Source organism: Microcebus murinus, chromosome 8, assembly GCF_040939455.1.
Source record: "Microcebus murinus isolate Inina chromosome 8, M.murinus_Inina_mat1.0, whole genome shotgun sequence".
Taxonomy (NCBI): domain Eukaryota; kingdom Metazoa; phylum Chordata; class Mammalia; order Primates; family Cheirogaleidae; genus Microcebus; species Microcebus murinus.
Window position 1 is genome coordinate 11,371,365 of NC_134111.1, and position 21,235 is coordinate 11,392,599.

General features: G+C 47.2%; 1 protein-coding gene across 2 annotated transcripts in view; it reads right to left on the bottom strand.

The window, feature by feature from the left end:
• The window catches only part of MARCO (macrophage receptor with collagenous structure), a 33,665-nt gene extending 14,360 nt beyond the window's left edge, over positions 1-19,305 (bottom strand). The window contains exons 1-5 of one of the 2 annotated variants that reach the window (XM_076005473.1): positions 19,134-19,305; positions 6,183-6,284; positions 4,811-5,038; positions 3,484-3,519; positions 2,591-2,626 (exon numbers count right to left, since the gene is read on the bottom strand). In XM_076005473.1, the coding sequence (XP_075861588.1) occupies positions 2,591-2,626; positions 3,484-3,519; positions 4,811-5,038; positions 6,183-6,284; positions 19,134-19,233 (502 nt within the window). In that variant the 5' untranslated portion in view covers positions 19,234-19,305. Of the gene's footprint in view, positions 1-2,590; positions 2,636-3,483; positions 3,520-4,810; positions 5,039-6,182; positions 6,285-19,133 lie in introns of both variants that reach the window. The other variant, XM_012765607.3, reaches the window with a different exon arrangement.
• Between the last annotated feature and the right edge of the window lie 1,930 nt (positions 19,306-21,235).

Sequence of the window (21,235 nt, forward strand, 5' to 3'; positions counted from 1 at the left end):
CTTCAGTCAGCCAGCATTCTAGAAATCCCAAGTCGGGCAAGGCGCCCAGCAGATCTGCCTCTCTCCCTCTCTCTCTCTCTCGCACACGCACACGCACACGCACATACACAGTGCATACGGCAGAGTCCCTGGCGGTTCCAGGCAGTGTTTGCTCTTGCTGTGGCTTGAGTGTGACCCCCGAAAGTGCCTATATGGGAGGCCTGGTTCTCAGTGCGGCAGAGTTGGGGTGTCTGGGCCACGGGGCAGATCCCCCATGAAGGGGTTAATACTGTTCTTGCTCTCTTGGGACTGGATTGATTGCCGCCAGAGCAGTGGCTACAGAGTGAGGCTGTTTGGTCTCTTTTCCCCGTTTCCCCACCGTGTTTGACACAGCACAGAGGCCCTCACCAGAGGCCACCAGACGCAGCCACCCAATCTTGAACTTGCCAGCTGCAGAACCGTGAGCTAAATAAACCTCTTTTCTGTACAAGTGACTCAGTCTCAGGTTTTCTTTTATAGCAACACGAAACAGTGTAAGACAGCCGTCTTCCCAAAGGGCGGCACAGCCCCTGGCGTGTCCTGGCGGTAGTAGAGGAAGGGCTTTAGAGGCAGCCCCTCTGTTGGAATCACAGCCCTGCCGCTTGAGAGGTCAGACAACTTTAGGAAAGTCACTTAAGTATTCCGCACCTCAATTTTCTCAACTGTAAAATGGGGCTGGTCATGACCACCTGGTCCTCAGCAGGTCAGGTGTCTAATTGGTGCTCCAAGGCAAAAATGGAACTGAGAGGCAGTAGTTCCTTCCCGCATGGCCAGGGGTCCCCGGCTGGGGTGTGCGGTACAAGTTGGAGGTGCTGGGTGCCCCTGGGGAGGCTAGGAGAGCTCTGCGGAGGGAAGGATTTGATGACTCAGCCAGGAGAGTGTGACAGGAGGGAGGCAGGAGGGAGGCTGAGGTGTGTGCAGAGAGATGCCCTGAGTGAGGGAGTGGCTGAATTACAGGAGCTTTTCCCGGGGATGCCCGAGGTGCCCACAGGGGAGGCACAGGCGGCTCTGGGCTCCACGCCCCCTGCCGAGCCGCGGCGGCCTGCCTCGTGGATCTGCTTTATGTATGTGGGTTCCACGGAGGACTTGGGCTGCAGAAAGGGTCTCTCGGTTTTGGTGAGATTGCACAGCCCTGCTCTGAGCCCACTGTCAGAGCCAGCGATGGGCACGCCGCCGGAGTCCTGAAGAGTAGGGGAGACTCCGGCTCTGCTCCCTCCTGGAGGAAATGACGGTGCTGCCAGGCTTCTGGCTTGTCCTTCCACGCAGGGCTCAGTGGCTACACTCTGGGCAGTGCTGGCATCAGCCCGCGTCGCTTTCTCTCCGGGAGTGGAGTGGAGGAGAGAGACCCTCTCCCCTCTGAACGAGCCTGGCCTGTTCCCACCTCCCACAGGCTGGGTGTGTGAGAGTGTGTGTGTGGGGGGGTGTGCGTGTGTGAGTGCATGAGGAGTGTGTGTGCACAAGTGTGACCATGCTTGTGTGTGAGTGTGCCAATGCGCACAGCTGTGGGCTCAGACATGTGTGTGAGTGCGTGTGAGCACGTGCCTGTGTGCGTGCCCCACACCCTGAACTTTCCTTCCTATTGTTTATTCTTCCTGCCCCCTCAAAACCTCCTCGGAAAAAGCCCTGCAAGAGACTTAGTGTAATCGGCTCTTTGGGATTCTTCCTATTAAACGCCTTTTAAAAATCAGTTCCTAGAAGAAGATTTTCCCTCCTAAGAAGTTTCCTTTGTGTAACTGGTGTTTTCTTTCTACCCCAGCAGCCCGGAGGCTTAGAGGCTGTTGCTCTGTCCCCGCCACTTCCTTGCAGATCCTCCCATCTGCTCTTCGCTGGGGAAGCTCTTACTGTCTTTGCACGGTCACATCTCGGCAGCCTCAATGCCTCCGGGAATTTGGAAGTCCGAGGGCATAAGTGGAGAGCGGGCGGGAGCAGAGGAGAGCAGAGGACTTGCTGTTTGGGTCTGCCCCCAACCCTGGAGGGACAGCTCTGGGTCCCCACACCCTCTGACCAGGCCACCTATGGCCATTTGTAAGACAGCTGGGCGGGGTTAGGCTATAGCCTAAAAATGGAAAAAAATACTTTCCTAGCGACAACCATGGGCTGTGGGTCATAGCCTTTGATGCCCGAGCAGCCGTTGGCAGCCTCCTCACACCCAGGTACAGACAAAGAAACCGAGGCTCAGAAAGGTAAGGGGAGCGTTGCAAAGGCACGGAGTTAGTCCGTGATGGCAGCAGCTGTGTCGGACTCTAGAGTCCCTGCTACACCAAGGAGCCTGGCATCCCCTAGAGAGCAGGCTCCCAGCGCGGAGGCAGCGGGGGAAGTTGGAGCCACACCCGCCAGCCCCAGCCAGGCCGAGGTCCATCTGGCTGCCACTGCCCCTGGGGGCTGCCATCTAGCCCTGCCTGCCTGCCAGAGCCTCACGGCCCACCTGGGGGCTCACACCGGGCAAGCCCTCCCTCCCTCTCCCGCAGACCCTCAGGTGTCCAGACGCTGGAGCAGGTCCGTGTGTGCAGCCCTCAGCGGTCACTCTGAGAAAACCTGCCGTGTGTCCCCTGCACTCCCAGCCCCTACTCACCGGCCGCTCCCTTGATTCCTGGTGGGCCCTGGGGTCCTGGGGGACCTGGAAGGGAAAGGTGCCAGGGTGAAGCCTGGATAAGAAGGAGAGAACATTACAGGGCCAGGGACAGTGCCTGTGGCTCCTTCACATCTGACACCCCCTCAGCACCTTTCTCCGCAGGGGGCCCGGCAGGCCTAGGATGCCAGGTGTGCCCAGGGCCCTTTTTGACCTGGAAGGCCTGAAGAAGAGAAGCAGAGGATGAAGTGACAATGCCACTTGCTCACACAGTCATCCCCTCAACTAAATTTCACTGAGCGCCAAGGGTGAGCCATACTGCGTGGGAAGAGGGAAAGAAGACAGCCTCCTTCTGCAAGAAGCTCATGGCCTAAGAGGAAAAAAATTATGCAGACGACGTCTCCTGAGGGCGGCCGAGTCGGGCAGACCTGGGCCAAGCAGAACGCAGGTTCGCCTGACCGCACTGCGCTCCTCCGTGCCGCTACACTCCCAGCGTCACAGCCCCCAGGAGAGAAATGGTCACAGCGCCCTGCCGTGGTAAGCTCCACATGGCAGGCACGAGTCACCTGGCAAGAGGGCTTATGGGGCAAGGAACGAGGCCAGTGCCGCAGGTGGGACACTGGGGCTGGCCTGGCAGATGCTAGATGAGCTCGGGTGGGGTGAACAGGGGAAGCCACTTCAGGCAAGGAGAAGGGTCGGCCCGGGAGCTGGGAGCCCAAGCAAGGGCAGGGGACAGAGAGGAGGTCAACCAAGGCCCAGCGAGTTCGCAGGGGAGGCTGTGGGGCCAGTGGGAGGCGAGTGCAAGTCAGGGGTCAGGCCCCAGAACGCACAGACCAAGGCGCCCTTAGGGGAAGGTTTGGGCAGAGGGCGGAGGCTCAGAGTGGAAACGAACCTACCTGTGGTGCCTCGTTCCCCTTTGATCCCGAACAGCTCTGTAGGGGAAGGAGAGGAGGTGCCGAGGTGAACCGAGGGGCTCCCTAAGCTTTGCGTACCCCGGAGCCCCAGGCCCTGCATCGAAAGCCGAGCCCTCCTGGGTGAGTCAGGGGCTCTGGTCAGATGGGCAGGGGAAGGGTTTGGACAACAGGAGCCAGACGCCTGCATGTTTTTCACGAGGTGGTCCGCACCCCGGGAGCTGTATATCCCTGAGAACTGCAGGGACGAGGAAAGGGAGTCACCCAAACAGCTTCAGGAGGTTTCTGAGGCTAAGGAAGAGCCCCCTCGTGCTGGTCAAATGAGCTTTTTCATGCTTCAAGGAGAGGAGAGACACTCCCCCCCTACCCCGTGTCTGAGCGTCCGAGCCTGGACTCTGTCCATCTGCCCTCCTATAGCCTCCCCACATCCCAGCTCAGCTCCAGCTTTGCTCGGGGGGAGACCACAGCCCCTGGAGGGATTTGTCCTCCTGAAACCTGTGCAAGACATACTCCCTTGGTCACAGGACCTGACCATGGCATCACCCGCCTACTCCCCAGCTCTCCCTAGCCAGGGGGACCAGAGCTCCATGTCACAGTGTAGACACTACCACAATTGGGTGGCACCTAGAAGCCAGTTTTGCCCTAACGGGAGGAGAGCAAAGCCCTTCCTGTTCTTGGGCTGCCTGAGAGAAGGCGGGGTGTGGCTGTGAGGCCCTGACCCACCAAGGAAAGGGGGACCCTGGCGTTTCCACCTCTGGCTCTGTTCCTCCTGCTTGCAGCCCTAACGCTGAAGCCAACACGCTTCCTCCAGCAGGGCTGGCTGTCCTGTCCCCTCCACGGTCCCCACATTGTCTGGACTAGTTTGGTGCCCTCAGTTGCTCTCTCCCGCTCCCCGGGCGAGGGGAGCCGGCTGCAGGGGAGTAGTCCTGGGGACTGCCGAGGCTCTGTGTCTTACCCTCCCTGCTAGGGGGACTGAATCCGTCTGGGGACTTTGTGACCCAGACCTGGCCTTGGGCTGGCTGCTCTCGTCCTGGCTGTTGGAGGTCACGCTTTGCCTGGGCAGGGCCCTTGGTTCCTACCCCACCACAGCCCCTCCCAAGGCCATGTCTGCAGCCTCCCATGGGGCCTGTCACTTTGTGCCCACCCCACATGGCTCGCACCTCTGCCTTGTCCCCTAGAGTCCCAGAGCAGGCCAGGGTTCTGGAAGTCCCCCTTGCTAAGGAAGGAAATTCAATCTCATCCCATGAACAAACGGCTCCTCCCTCCTCGCCCTCTTCCAGGGGGTCTCAAGCCAGAGAGAAGGAGGCCAAACCTGGGCTCCGGGTGAAGTTGTCTACCCGCTGCAGCAGGTGCGCCTGGCTGGCGCGGACCTGGGAGAGCTGGGCCTGAAGGATGCGCAGCCCCGATGCACCCGGGGGCAGGTGTGCTGCGGGCTGCGCCGACTGCAGCAGGGAAAAGGACGGGCTGTCCTCGGTGGCCAGCGTTCCATTGGGGAAGTACATCTCCTCCACAACCTGGAGCCGCTCCTGCAGGTTCAGAACTGGACCCCGCCCCACAGCATTCTTTTAGGGACCCCATTAAAGCCTGAGGCATTTGAGCAGATCCCTGACTTTTTTTTCTTTTTCTTTTTCTTTTCTTTTTTTTTAGGAAGGGTCTCCCTCTATCACCCAGGCCAGAGTGCTGTGGTGTCATCATAGCTCACTGCAACCTCAGACTCCTGGGCTCAAGCAATTGTCCTAGTTCAGCGTCCTGAGTGGACTGTAGGCATGAGCCACCATGCCCAGCTAATTTATTATTATTATTTTTTTTTTTGGTACAGACGGGATCTCACTCTTGCTCAGGCTGGTCTCAAACTCCTGACCTCAAGTGATCCTCCTGCCTTGACCTCCAGAGTGCTTGGATTACAGGCGTGAGCTATTGTACCCGGCCTTCCCTGACATTCTTGTGTCATGTGTGCATAACTTCCATAGGTCCTGAATTTGTGAACACAAATTCCATGTGCTACCAGGACCGAATGTGAGCACAGAGCTTTTTCTACATCTTGACATGAATACTCCATACTCAGACATGACATTACATGTCCATAGAACATTCCTACATGGCCCAAGGATGTGCCCACTGCATCCACAAACAGTCTCCAACCTTAATGCAGTCTAGACCTTCCTTCATACTTGGGGTGCGAATGCATGACAGCTAACATGCTAGTCTGATCTAAATATGTACAAGCAGCATTCATGTGTGACCTCAATATGTATATGACATGTATTTATGACAACTGTGCTTGCAACATTCTTGAGTGACTTCAGTGTCTGCTGATGGAATTGCTTCGTGACTTTAACAAGTAGACTAGGAATACATCAAAAGTAAATTTATGTTCAGATGAACACTGGATCAACAAAGCCCCTTCCCTCTCAGGCTGGGAGTCCTTAATGTCAGATGCATGTGGCATTCCCTGTGTGAAATCATTGCATCTTTCACTGCTTTAGACACACTCGGGCTCACCAGCGAGTTCTCAGTCTCTCTCTCTCTCTGTCTCTCTCTCTCTCTGTCTCTCTCTCCTGCACACTTATGCAGCACACATTCTCTTCTTTGCTCCCCCATCAAGGTGGCTGCAGTGGGCTGAGGCCTGTCTCCCAGCAGGCGGGCCACAGTAGCCCCAGGGCACAGGACCAAGCCTCCCTTACCTCGAACCAACAGCAGCCCGGCGCCCACGGTGAGCAGGATCAGGTAGATGACCACCATAGCTATGCAGAAGTTCACCCCACTTCTCTTCCTGGGCTTTGGATCTGAAACACAAGCCAGGCAGAAGGCGCCGCTGCCGAGGGCACGAGCAGGGAGGCCCAGCCTGGGCCAGACCCCCTCCGTGTGAGCAGGAGCTCCCTGCAAGGCCGTGCTGCAAGACACCAAGAGTCCAAGAACCCCAACTCTTCCCCCCATCCTCCTTCTTGCCACAAAGCAAGAAGTGCCTCCGTTGGTCACTCATTTGTGTCGCCAGGCAAGCAAACATCCATGCCGTGTGTCATCAGCCGGAGGAGGTATTGCGTCAGCTCATTCTCTGTTGAAGCCCCAGCACCATGCCTGGCCCATGTCGGGTTCCCGATCCAGGTTTATGGAATGAATTAATGAATTAGTATGTTTACGTCTCAACACTCTGGGAGAAGGAGGACTGTTCCCACTTCACAATCAAGGAGTAAGGCCTGCAGAAGCTGAATAATTCATTAGGTTATAAGATACAGATCTGGGATTCATGTCCAGGTCTTTTTCTCTTTTTCTTTAGATTTTTAAATTAAAAAAGCAAAACATGCCTGATACAGTTTAGGGTTAATAATCTTCCCTCAACCTCCTGCGGCCCTGACCCTGTGAGGTGAGCTTGATTAGCATTCCGGGGAGTGTTCTCCCTCCCATCCGCTGCACGCGGAGCCGCACAAAACCACACACTCGTAGACAGACTTGCTTCTTTTCTTTAATCTTACACAAATGATAGCATGGTATATATAATACTGCACACTGCTTTTTGCAATGAATGCTTTTCATAAACAGTCTCTACTTTTCTTTGTAGAGAGAGGTTAGCTGCCTAATATTCCTTAGAGACAAAACCACAGTTCACACAAATATTTCCCTTTTGGTGAGCTGTTTCTAGCTTGGGGCATTACAGAGGAGGCAGCAATCAACCTTTCCTGGAGGTCCTGGCTCCGGTCTTACAACAGCTGTCACCCCGTTTCGTCTAGGGGTATCCAAGGGAAAGCCCCCCCTGTAGAAGGCCTGCAGTTCCAACGCTCACATTAACTGAGTAGCTATGCTGCACCCGGCGTTTGTCACCATCATCTCCAAGCTTTGCAGCAATGCTGCAAGGCAGGTGTGGGCATTGCCCTCTACAGACGAGAGCGCTAGGGCTCAGAGAGGTGGCCGTGACACAGCGGGCTCACGGCCCCAGGTCGGTCTAACTCCAAGGCCCGAGGTTGCCTCATTAGTCTACCTGACCATTGCCCCTGGAACAAATGCAGTTGAAATGGACCCCGAGGACAGATCTGAAGGGGAAAGAGGTTTTAATAGAGCAGCCCAGGGGAGGGGTGGGGATGGGAGCACCATTTTCACTTCGTAATAGCGGATGGTGGATTTTCAGCTGACTGTCCTGATAGATGCAATCAAACCTCGGTCTTTTCCCCCTCACCCTGGGGACCTGTGTCATCCTGCTGGTTTTCCTTCCTGCCATCTGCACAATGAGAACCCCTGCTCCAGCACCGCTCCAATGCACAGTGGTCTGGGCATAGCTCAGCACCCAGAGGAGTGGTTTTTGTCGATGTGTTGGTATTTTAGTTAGTGTCACTGGTTATGTTCAGTCTAGTATGAGCTGTCCCCCCTCCTTCTTTGCACCCACAGGACCCAGGCTCACATGGCAGCCTGACCAAGATACTCAACACTCAACCTGGCCAAGTTATTTCCCTGCCGTCAACCCTTTAGTGGCTGCTCACTACCCTTGGGCAAACAACTCCTTCCTGGCACCTCGAGCCCCACCAGCCAGCTCTCCCAGGGCTACACTCCCACACCATACCTCCACACGGATCCCGAGCAGTGGCCAGGCCTAACGGCGCGTGCTTACACCCTTCTGACTTGGGGCAATGTATGTCCTCTGAACACAAGACCCTCCCTTCTCCCTTCCACGTGACTAATTCTTACTCATCCTTTGGGAGGTGGGGAGTGCAGCAGAGCCTTTCCTGCTTCAGGATGACTTCTCTGGCTCCCCTGGTCAGGGTGAACCCCCGCTGCTTCCCCACATCACTCTGTGTTTCTCTCTGCCATGACACGGATCGCCCTGGATTGCGTCTGCTTATGTCTCGGTCTCCCCAGATGGCCTGGAGGCTTCTCGAGCTATATTCCAGCAGCAACATAGTGTCTGGCGCATGATGTGTGCTGGGAAGATGATTGAACAGGTGAATGAATGAGTGAGTGCCTGCGGAGGTTTGGGTGCTGAAGGTGTGCAGAGGTGAACACTCCAGTTTGGAAATGTTGGAAGATCATCAGGAGTGCCACTTAGGGCCTTGGCTGTCCGTGCAACCATCATGGTGAGGATGGGTAACACACAAGGGAAGTCTCACATTTAACACAAGGTGGCGGATGGCGAATACAACCTCATGGACGGCGCTAAATTAGATGAAACGTAACATGTGACAGGAATGGAAAGGTAAACTGTGCTTCAGAGACACAGGTAATAGAGAGGTTGGGGGCAAGGGTGAGAGTAAGCACAGAAAACATGGATATTTTAAAAACCAGATGGCAGGAGCATGGTTGAAGGCATCTGAGTAAAAATAAAGTGAGGAAAAACGAGATACGGTAGTACTGAGGGAGTAGTTCGTGGATGTCCACCCAGGCCCCGAATGCCTTTTAAATTCAGAGCTACCACCTGGCATAGAGGCAACGTATTGTAGAAACTGGGAACTCCGAACCTGCGGGCATATCTAACTCACTCTGTACAAGGTGGAGAGTTTGATGAAGTCTTTGCTCGCTACACTGATCACTCCATCTCTCAGAGGGTAGAGGAAACCATAAAGGAATATCTGTTCTGGATTAGGTTTGGCCAGTGAGGAAGAGCTGCTTGAGATGAGAGAATGAAAACAGCCTCTGGTAAATAAGAGCCGGCTTCCCTGGAGTAAACTGTGGTCAGTCGGGGAAAAGATTTTAAGGAAGCAGATTTCAGAAATTTGACAGCTCTATTGTCCGGTTCACAGTGAAAACATGGCTCTAGAGAGAAATAAAAATGATGCTTCAATTCCATAAAAGATCTCATTAAGGAAAACAAAGGGCTGCACACAAACGCTGGTCTTCCAAGGCCTGCCATCTTCCAGTGGCATAAGGTGGCCCTGGTAGGTGTCCCCTCCCCTGCCACGACACCAGTGGAGATCAAGCAGGGGGCCCCTGCACCCCAGCACTGGGCTTCCTGGTGAGCAGACTCAGAGAGGTAGTGTGTGCTCTGTGGGCCTGGGGTACCCCACCCCCACCTGGCGCTCTGGGCAGCGTAGGAAAGAGCCTCTGTCCGCGCAGGCTGTACCAGCGGGAGGCAGCAAGAACGCCCACAGGACTGTGTGAACAGAGCAGACCGAGTAGCACGGTCAGGGCTCCGAAAACTAAATTGCCATTAGAACCACAGCCCACAAAAGTAGGCCAGAGCCTACGTAATCAACCCAAACCGTGTGACCCTCTACTAAAACAGACGATTTAAGCAGGATCCAGAGTCTCCTAACATACTATACAAAGCATGCAGTAAACAGTGGAAAATCACCTGTCATACGAAAAAGAGAGAAAATCACAACTGGAATGAGAAGAGACAATCAACAAATGGCAGCATTGAGATGACAGAGATACGGGAATTATTCAACAAGAATTTTAAAGCAGCTGTGACAGAAATGCTTTCATGGGCAATTACAAATATACTTGAAATGACTTTTAAAAATCTCACCAAAGAAGAAGTAGATATAAAAAAAAAAAAGAAAACCAAATGGAAACTATAAAACACCATTAAAAACACATCAACCTCACAGCCAGGCATGGTGGCTCACACTTGTAATCCTAGCACTTTGGGAGGCTGAGCAGGATGTCAGGAGTTTGAAACCAACCTGAACAAGAATGAGACCCCCATTTCTACAAAAATATAGACAAATTAGCCAGGTGTGGTGGCATGTTCTTGTAGTCCCAGGTACTCCAAGAGGCTGAGGCAGGAGGATCACTTGAGCCCAGAATTTTGAGGTTGCTGTGAGCTAGGCTGACCCCATGGCACTCTAGCCGAGGCGATAGAATAAGACTCTGTCTCAAAAAAAAAAATACTCTCTAGATGAACTGAATAGTGTAATAAATGTGACAGAGGGTAGAATCAGTAAGCTCAATGATAGAACAATAGAAATTACCCAATCTGAAAAATGGAGAAATTCAGCTAAAAAAAAACCAAATCAGAGACTCAGAGCCTCAGAGACCTGTGGGCCAGTAACAAAATACCTCACATTCATATCATTGAGTCTTCAGAAAGAATGGGAGGCAAAGAAAATTTTTTTTAAAAAATGGCTAAAAATTTCCCAAATTTTGTGAAAGACATGGACTCACAGATTAAAGAAGCTGAGTAAATCCCAAACATGATAAACCCACATCATAGTTAAAAGTCTAAAAAATCTAAAGGCAGAGAAAATTAAAAATATAAATAAAAATTAAAAATCTTGAAAGCAGCTAGAGAGAAATGACACATTATCTATAAAGTAATACTGATTTGAACGGCAGCAAATTTCTCATCTGAAACCATGGAGACAAGATGTAAGTGGCACAACATATTTTGTGTGCTGAAAGAAAATAATTGTCAACCATGAATTCTGTTGCCAATGAAAATATTCTTCTGGCACAAATAAGAAATAAAGACATTCTCAGATGAAGGAAAATGAAGAGAATTTATTGCTGGCAGACTTAACTTTAAAGAATGACTAAAGGAAGTCCCCCAAACAGAAAGGAAATGGTGATAAAAGAAGACCTAGAATTTCAAAAAGGAAAGAGGATGACAGAATGGATAAAAATAGGAATATATATTAGACTATCATGAATTTTTAAAATCACATTTGATTTTTAAAACAAAAATTATAATACCTTCTGCTGTAGTGTTCAGTGTATGTAAAAAATGCTTAAGATGATTATATTTTAAAAGTAGAGAAGGTTAAAGGGCGTAAATGGAAGTAAGTTACTACACTTGACCTGAAGTGGTAAAATGTTGATAGTAGTAGACTGTGATACGTTCTGTCTGTATATTGCAGTATTCAGAGAACAATTTTAAAAACTGTTCAAAATGATGTACTCAAAAACACGATAAACAAATCAAAATGAAATTCTAAAAAATGTTCAAATAATTCATAAGAAGGTAAAAAAAGAGAAGTAGATGAATAGGAAACACAGGGGAACAAAACAGAAAACACACAATAAGATGGCAGATTTAAGACCTAACATACCAATAATTACTTTAAATGTAAATGGGCTAAAAATATCAACCAGAGGGCAAATATTGTCAAACTAGATTAAATGACATGACCCAACTATATGCTATTTACAAGAAATAAAACAATCAAAATTCAACATATATGAAGCAAAAAGTCATATAACTGAAAGGAGAAATAGACAAATCCGCAATTATAATGGAGAACTTTAATACCTTACTCTGAGCAATTGATAGAAAATCAGCAAAGGTATAGAAGAACTAAACAACACTATCAACCAGCAGGATCTAATGAATACTTACAGATACTATGTGCAAAAACTGCAGAATACACAGAGAACTCATGTAACATTCACCAAAACAGACCATATCCTGGATCAAAACAAACTTCAACAAAATGTGAAAGAAAATAATTGTCAGAGAACAGAGTATACTCTTTGACAATTATACAATAAAAATAAGAGTCAATAACAGACAGACAACAGGAAGAGCTCCAATCATTTGGAAATTTTTTTAAAAGTACTTCTAAATAATGCATAGGTCATTTAGAAAGTCTCAAAAAATTAGAAAAAATTGAATGAAAATTAAAAACTTATCATATCAAAAATTATGATATATAACTAAAGCAGCACTGAGAAGGAATTTATAGCACTAACTGGTTATATTAAAGATTTTTTTAAAAAAGACCTGAGATCAGCAAATTAAGAAACTAGAAAAGAAGAACAAAATAAATCCTAATCAGCCAGGAAAAAGGAAATAATAAAGATAAGAATAGAAATTAATAAAATGTAAAATAGGAAGACAAGAGAAAAACCAATGAAATGAGAAGCTAGTTCTTTGAACAAAATCAATAAAATTGATAAACTTCTATGAAGACTGACAAAGATAAAAAAGAAAGAGGACACAAATCACCAATATCAGGAATGAAACAGGTATATTACAAGAGATCCTGTAGCCATTAAAAAGAAAATAAAAAAGTACTATTACTAACTTTATGCTCACAATTTAAAGAAAACGGGCCAGTTCCTGAAAAGCCACAAGCTACTAAAACTCAATCAAGATGAAATAGATCATTTAAATATCTATAACCATTAAATAAATTTAACTTTGAATTTAAAAGCACCCAAAAAAGAAATGCTCAAGCACAGGTGGTTTTACTATAGTATCCTAATAAACATTTAAAGAAGAATTAGCACTAATTTTACACAATCTCTTATAGAATATAGAAGAGGAAGAAACACTTTCTAACTCATTTTATGAGGTCAGAATTACCCTAATATGAAAATCAAAGATAGCACAAAAAAGAAAGAAAGAAATGAAAAAAGAAAGCTAAAGTCCTAAAGACCAATATCTATCATGAACTTTGATACAAAAGTCTTTAGCAATAAAAAATGGATAAATCATATCAAGCAATGTAACAAAAAGAATTACATGCCATGATCTTGGGGAATTTATTCTAGATGTGCAGGGATGGCTCAATATTTGAAAATCAATCAACACAATCTACCAGATCAACAAGCTAAAGAAGAAAAATTATATACCTGATGCAGAAAAAGCACTTGGAAAAATCCAATTCATAGTAAAGCTCTAACTCATAATAAATAATAAACTCATAGTAAAAGTGCTCAGCAAACTAGAACTTTCTCAACTTAAGGAAAAAGTATCTACACAATATCTAAAGCTAACATAATACTTAATGGTGAAAGAATGTTTTTCCCTTAAGACTGGAAACAAGACAAGAGTATCTGTTCTTGCCTTCTTATTCAACACAGTACGGGAAGGTTCTAGCCAGTGCAAGAAAGCAAGAGAAAAAAATAAAAGGCATACAGATTGAAAAGGAAGAAATAAAAGTGTTCTTATTTGCAGAGGACTTGATAATCTATATAAAAAAATCCCAAAGACAACTGGGTGTGGTGGCTCATGCCTGTAATCCTAGCACTCTGTGAGTTCAATGCCAGAGGATCAGTTGAGCTCAGGAGTTCAAGACAAACCCGAGGAAGACTGAGACTCCCATCTCTACCAAAAATAGAAAAATTATTAATAGCCAGGAGTTGTGGTGCATGCCTGTACTACCAGTACTTGGGAGAATGAGGCAGAAGGATCGCTTGAGCCCAGGAATTGGAGGTTGCAGTGAGCTATGATCACACTACTGCACTCTAACCAGGAGACAGAGTCTCGCAACAACAAAAAGAAATCAAAGAATCTACTAAAAGACTCCTAACAGGTAAGTTCACCAAAGTTGCAGAATACAAGATACACATAAAAATCAATCACATTTCTATACACTAATAACATATAAGTGGAAACCAAAATTAAAAACATAATAGCATTGACAGTCACTCCTAAGAAAATGGAATATTTAGATATAAATCTAATAAAACATGAACAAAATTTGTATAATGACAATTGCAAAAATTCAATTAAATAAAATCAAAGACCTAAGTAAATGGAGAAACATTCTGTGTTTGGGGATTGTGAACCTGAATATAGTAAAGAAATCAATTCTCTCTATGTTTATCTATAGATGTAACACAATTCTTACCAAAATCCCAGAAAGGAGTTTTGGAGGAATCCTAAAACTTATATGGAAATGCAAAGGCCCTAGAATAGCATCTTGGAAAGAAGAATAAATTATGGGGAATAAGTCTACCTGATATGAAGGCTTATAGTATAGCTACAGTAGTCAAGGCAGTGTAATAGATCTATGGGACAGACTAGAGAGTACAGAAATAGATCCACACTGATTTTCTCAACTGATTTTTGACAAAGGTATAAAACCAATTCAATGAAAGAAGAATAGCCTTTTCAACAAATGGTGTTGGAGCAACTGGACATTGATGGGAAACAAAACAAAACAAAAACCTTGGCTTATATCATACATGAAAATCAATTTAAAATGGATCATGGACTTAATTGTAAAATGTAAAACTATAAAAATTTTAGAGTAAGACATAGGATAAAATCTTCAGTACTTAGAACTAAGTGAAGAGTTCTTAGACTTGACACCAAAGCATAATCTATAAAAGGAAAAATTAAAGTGGACCTCATCTGAGTTAAAAACTTTTGCTCTGCAAGAGACCCTGTTATGAGTATAAAACCACAAATTACAGACTGGGAGAAAATATTTGCAAACCACCTGTCTGGCAAAGGACTTGTATCTAGAACATACAAAGAACTCTCAAATCTAAATAGTGAAAAACCAAATGATCCAATTAAAACATAGGCAAAAGACAAGAAGAGCTATTTCAAGGAAGACAGTATACAAGTGACAAAAAAGCACAGGGAAATAAATTCACATTATTGGCCATTAGGAAAATGCAGTTAAATCCACAGTGGGCTATCACTACACTCCTATGAGAGTGGCTAAAATTAAAAATAGTTATAATGCCAAAAGCTGGCAAGGTTGCAGATAAACTGGATCAGTTATGCATTACTGGCAGAAATGTAAAATGGTACAGTTACACAGGAAAATACATCAGCTGCTTCTTGTAAAACCAAACACACACTTAGAATCCAGCAATTGCACCTTTGGGCATTTATCCTGGAGAAATGAAAACCTGTACAAAAACTTTTTCGTAAACGATCATAGCAGCTTTATTTGTAATCACTCCCAAACTGAAAACACACAAAAGTCTTTCAATGGGTGAGTGGATAAAAACAATCCATGGCATATTCATAGCATGGAATGCTACTCATCAATAAGAAAAATCAACTGTGGATGTACACAACAACTTGGATGGGCCTCAAGGGAATTACACTATGCTATGTGAAAAAAAGTTACATACTGTGAAATTCCTTTACATAACATTCTTGGAAGAGCACAGTGATAGAGATGGGGAACTGATTAGCGGTTGCCTGGGATGAGTGATCGCTGGGCAGGGGTGACGGGTCTGGGGTGTTATTTAGCATAGAACTATAGTCAGTGGGTGGGTGGAAAATAAAAGTAAGCACCAATGTCAATTTCCTGATTGTGGTGTTGTACTAGCTATGCAAAATGTTACCACTGGGGAAAGGGGCAAAAGGTCAGAAAGACCTTCCTATACATATTGTGCAACTTTCTGTGAATCTATTAAAAAAAACACAAAAAACCTCTATAGTAAAGAGTTTAACAACGTTGAGAAATATTGGAATGACGAAGAACGAAGTCAGAACACCCACGAGATGTGATAGCAGGCAGGTCAGCAAGTCTGAACACGAATGGACCTGAGGGTCAAGGTCTCTGACAGGTGTCTTCAGATTACCTTTACAGCAGGAAGGTGGGACAATTAGGCTCACCACCGAGGGCCAACAGTTACTGTTAATTAAAACAAACCACCACGAAAACCTTAACTTCTCTAGTTGTATTTTGTTTTGAGGTCACCTTCAGACTGAAATTGGTGGGAAAAAAATACCATGAAGAAAGATGTAAAGTCTGAAATAGCTGCAAAGCTGGGGGAGGAGGGTCCGGACAGATTCCATCCCACGGACTAAGGAGCATTGCCCCCGTGGTAACGGAAGTCCTCCTTGAGAAACCGGAAGTGCCGGAAAAGTGCCCGGAAGTCTCAAGCCAGATGAATGTTGCTGATTTGCAAAAAGGTAGAAACAAGCACGTCCCAGAAGGATACTGTCCACAGGACAAATGTAAATCCTCTCGTTCAAGCTCAAAGTCTCCACCGTGGAGGTGGAAGATGAGGAACGCCAGCTGGTGAGGAAAGACCTGGGACTTCGCTGGACGCTGAGTGAAACAAGGGCCAATGGTAGGTCGAGTCCCTTCAGGAAAATACAGCAATCCTTGTGGTGATCCTTTCAGAAAGTATACGAATATTAAATCATCACAAGTACACTGCAAACATATACAATTTTTATTTGTTAATCAAACCTCTAAAAAGCTGAGAGGAAAAAGGGAAGGAAATGAAGGGTGCCTTGATTCCAGCGCAGATAAGGGAATGAGCGTGGCTTGCCAGTAGCCTAGGTAGGCCGCGTGCAGTAAGGTGTGAGGGGACTGTCACCAGAGTGAGGGAGCAACGTACATTTTATAGAATGTCCTGTGAAATTTAAGCTCATCATCATTTTTTAGATTAATTTTAGGAAAACAAATGGTTATATTCCTAAAGTTTCTCAAGCTCACTTCTAAAAATTTCTGCAGTGTATGGTTAAAACATTCTTAATCTGGTACCCTTGGGTAATTAAAAAAATAGCTTTAAGATTTTATCATCCGGGAAAGGCAGCTTTTTATCTTTCAATACTGGCAACAATAGAGAAAAATAAATGAGAAAAATCACATTATGAATGTTATTCAGAAGTGTTTTTGGTGAACCATATGTGGAGAGTTTAAGATAGTATTTTTTTTTTCAAAAGAGAACAAAGCTATATATGGCCCAAACAAATAAATAAATTTTTGGCAGACAAAAAAAAAAAAAAAAAAAAAACGAAAGAAAGAAATGCAGATGGCTGGAGCCATTCAGTGCTGAAGCAAGTCATATGCATGACAGTGAGCCCTGAGGGGTCACCAGGTCAGGGAGCCTCACAGGGATGACCCTTCACCATGGCACTCCTCCAGAAAGTTCTATATGTTTCATGATCTTTGTACGAAAAGGCAGGACATTGTGAATACATTTAGGAAAATGTCCCATGAAAATTGGAGCGATTTTGTTGTGCTGGTTAGGTTTTTAGTTCATGGCACCCACAGCCCAAGCCAGAAACCTGCAGTGGCCCAGGACTCCTGCACCTCCCTCCAGTTATCCATCCCATCATCACAGGCCTTTTGGTCTGATGTCTAGGGTTTTCCCAGAGCATTCCCTCTTTTCCTGCCTTCAAACCACTGCCCCTCATCACCTCTTGCTGCCAGGCTTCTCTCTGCCTCAGCCACCCTCTCTAGCGCCCCTGCATCTGGGATGGTGAGTGACCTGCCCTGCACACCACTGTTCCTCAGCCCCGCGGCAGCCCCTTCCAGGTTCCCCACGGCCCTCAGGGTGGGGTCCAGCTTCTTTTCAGCCTCAGTCCCCACTGAGCTTCCCTTCCCAGTTTTGGCCCACTGCTGTGGAGCTATTTGTCTTTCTCAGGATATTTTTCATGAATACCATATAAACGTGTGGCGCCCTTCACACCCTCAGGCACTATCTCCTTTCTCTAAGGAACCCCCTTCCTCCTTTAAACTTTAGAAGAGGTGTCAGCTATGACCCCCGGGGTCCCAAGCCTGGTTAGAACCTTCCATCATGTCCTGAAGAAATCTCAGTCACAACGAGGGATGAATGCATAGTTTACGGGCAGGCTCACACTGGCATCCTCCAGCCACCGCCAGGAGTGTGGGCTCCTCGAGGCCAGAGGCCGGGTTTAGTTAGGTCTGTTTCCTTGGTGCTGGGCGCAGTGCCCGGAAGGTGGTTGGTACTTGATCAGCTGACTTTGCTTCAACATTTTTAGTATCTTAAAAAGTCATGTATCAAAAATGCTGCATTCTGAGAAGTTCTGAATAGGCAATGATCATTACAGGCATTTGTACACGTGCCTTTCTCTGTTACTGCACTGTAAGTTCCTAGAGGCAGAGCCCCAGACACTTCATCTTTGTTCCCCCACGAATTCCAGCCAGGGACCTGCACAGACAGATGCTGGATAACAGGGACACTCAGGGTAGGGGAACAGAGCTGCCCTGCTGTTCCTGCATAGACAACATCCAGAAAAACCTGGGAATGACTAATCATCTTAGTAAGATGATTCCAAGAGAATGTTCTAGAATAAGGAATCAAAGATGGCCTGTCAAAGGTCAGGCATGGTGGCTTGTGCCTGTAATCCTAGCACTCTGCTGATGGCTAAGGCAGGAGGATCTCTAGAGCTCAGGAGTTTGAGACCACTCTGAGCAAGAGCAAGATCCCTGTCTCTACAAAAATTAGAAAATATTAGCCAGGCATGGTGACACACACCTGTAGTCCCAGCTACTTGGGAGGCTGAGGCAGAAGGATCTCTTGAGCCAAGAGTTTGAGGTTACAGTTAGCTATGATAATGCCACTGGACTCTGACTGGGGTGAAAGAGCAAGACTCTATCTCAAAAGAAAAACAAACAAACAAAAACAAAGATTGCCTGTGGAAGACAAGTCCACCCATGACTTTGCTACAAATTCTAGAAGATTTAAAAAATGCATCACCTGCGTAACGCTGAGCAAGAAAATAAAGACAACAAAGTTGACTGAATTTTAAAAGCCTGAATTTCATCTAAGACAAACCAATTACGAAGCTATGAACATATCCTAGCTGACAGGAGATGGAGAAAGTGTTCCCTGATCAGCACATTGGTTACAGTACCTTAAAGAGTTTCAAAAAGTTGCATTAAAAAAATATGTAGCACTTGTGGTGCTTTTCAATGCCCATTTTGTATTATCATTTCATCACACAACCCATGTGTCACAATGACATTTTTTTTAAAGGGAGCATTTAATAAGCATTGGCATTTATCAAAGGGAAAATATTTAAATACCATTTAAAGGAATTGTGGAGCTAAAGATAAGCTAAAAACACAGTATCTATTATCAGCATTCCAGAAATTCCAAATTGAAGCATTCCAGACACATACTAGCGAGGCTTAGGTGCAAAATGTGGCAATAGAGCAAAGCTAGACTTTCTATTGACTTTTCTATTCTTGTATCTCACCAGAAGAAGGACCGCATCCCTGTGCAATTCTATTATTTGGGGAATAGTACCTTACCACTGATTTCGAAGCTCTCCATCGCAGTTTGGTCAAAAGCTGCTGGTCCTTTGGCACTGCTCAACAACTCTCCCTCCTTGAGAATTTCCTTATTTTCCATTGCCAAGCTTTATAGATGGCCCAAGTACTAGAGTCAGCAGAAACACTCCTCTCAGGATCCTGCCCACTGAACCACTACAACTAGTTGTAGACTTCACAGTACTTCCCTTTGGCTGTCATTTCTGAATTTGCAAAATGTTTCCTGACACACCAGGATTGGACATTTCTCAAAAGCAGGCTATTCACATGTGGGGCTCCTGCTTAGTGCAGCTGCTTATTAAGGGGGGTCGGGGCAGCTTTGGGGCACAAGTTATGGGTTCCTGAAACCACCCTGCTTGCTCCCAGGCCCCTGAGAGCCAAGAGTGATGACTCTAGGGAGGATGTTTCTCTCCCTGCCCTCTACCTATCCAAGCCCTGCCATCGTCCCAGACCCGGCTCGCCGAGATCTTCCTCCTCCCGCCTGCTTACAGCCTTGGAGTTCGTCCTTGCTACTCTAAGTGTGGTCCCAAACCAGCAGCATCAGCATCATGGGGAACTTGTTAGAAATTCAGGCTCAGGTCCCGTCCCATCAGATTGGATCCAAAGCTACAGTTTAACCAGATCCCCAGGTGATGCATATACATGTTAAAGTCTGAGAAGCGCTGCTCTATAGCGCACATTTTGGCCCTTAAGGGTGTCTTCCCTTGGTGTGTGTGTGTGTGTGTGTGTGTGTGTGTGTGTGTGCGCCCCCGGCCCCAGTGAGATCTGAGCTCCTTGAGGGGAGGAAGCGCTTCCCTCTCTCTCGTGTCAGGCATCCCTGCCAGGGCTGCGGAGTAGCATCGTGGGTGAGACACAGACAGTAAGAGCTCGAATGCCTGCCTTCAAATGCCACCTCTTCCACATAGGAGCTGTGTGGCTGTGGGCAAGTCACTTGCGCTTTGAGCATGTCACTTTCCTATTTGCAAGATAAGGAAGAAGTTAATAATTGTATTGAATGAATGCAATTGTGTACGGTGGCAGGAGGCAGCTTGTACCTAATAAACACTCTGGCCAGGTTGTTATCGTTGTCACTAGAGGCACAGGAACCTGCTGGCTGCCAGGGAGGTGAAGACATGGCCATTGCCTTAAAGACATTCACAGTCTAGTGGGCAAGGTGGGTGTGGATACAACTAAATCCCAGACCACTGCTGGAACGCGCAGCCACTGGCAGGTCCTGCACCGGAGAGGGCAGGAGTGGCCTGGAGGCAGGCCATGCCGGGAAGAGCTTTATTATCTGAATCAAGGAGATCCAAAGCCGGGTTTAGAGGGGTGACTGGGGTTGATGGGGCATCAAGACAAGGCACGGCCCCAGGCAGGAAGGAGGACGGGTACAGCCTCACAGAGGGGGACAGCTCGGGGCAGAGGAGCCGTAGGGTGCTTGGTCTACTTGGAACAGAAGAGCTGAGGAGCGGAGGTGGCAGGAGATGAGGCCGGCCAGGCTAGGTCATGTTGGCCTGTGGCATGGCAGAAAGTGAAAGGGGAATGAAACTCAGGAAAGTGAGCCCCTTGCGTTTCCTCTAAGGCAGAGGTCCCTCATGAAGCCCACAGTTTCAACATTTAGGAAGTCACTGGTTTGGAAAGAGGACCAAGAGCAGAAGCCAGGACAGAAGAGATTAAAAGAGAGAATTAGAAGCGAGGGAGTGCAGGCAGCTGGCAGCTCCAACCAGAAGTTTGGAGATGGACAGGGCCAGATGATCAAGGCAGCAGCAGGGGGCGTCCCCCACCCCACCACCCCTCAGGAGGGAATCGCCAGGCAAAGGAACCCCCACTTAGGCTGGCAGTGCCTCCTGCCCACCCCGTTCTCATCCTCATGGGGGTGGGGAGGCGGCTCATTAGAAAACGGTGTGGGCTGATTGCTGTGGGCCCCTGTTCCCGGAGGGAGCATTTAGCGAATGTCAAGTGCAGTCATTTCAGCTCTGGCCATGGGGCCACATAGACTTGGGTTCCACACTCAACTCTTTCATTAACTTGCTGTGTGGCCTTAGTCAACTTACTTAACTTCTCTGAACCTCAGCACAAAGTAATGGCTCATAGATGCATTAACT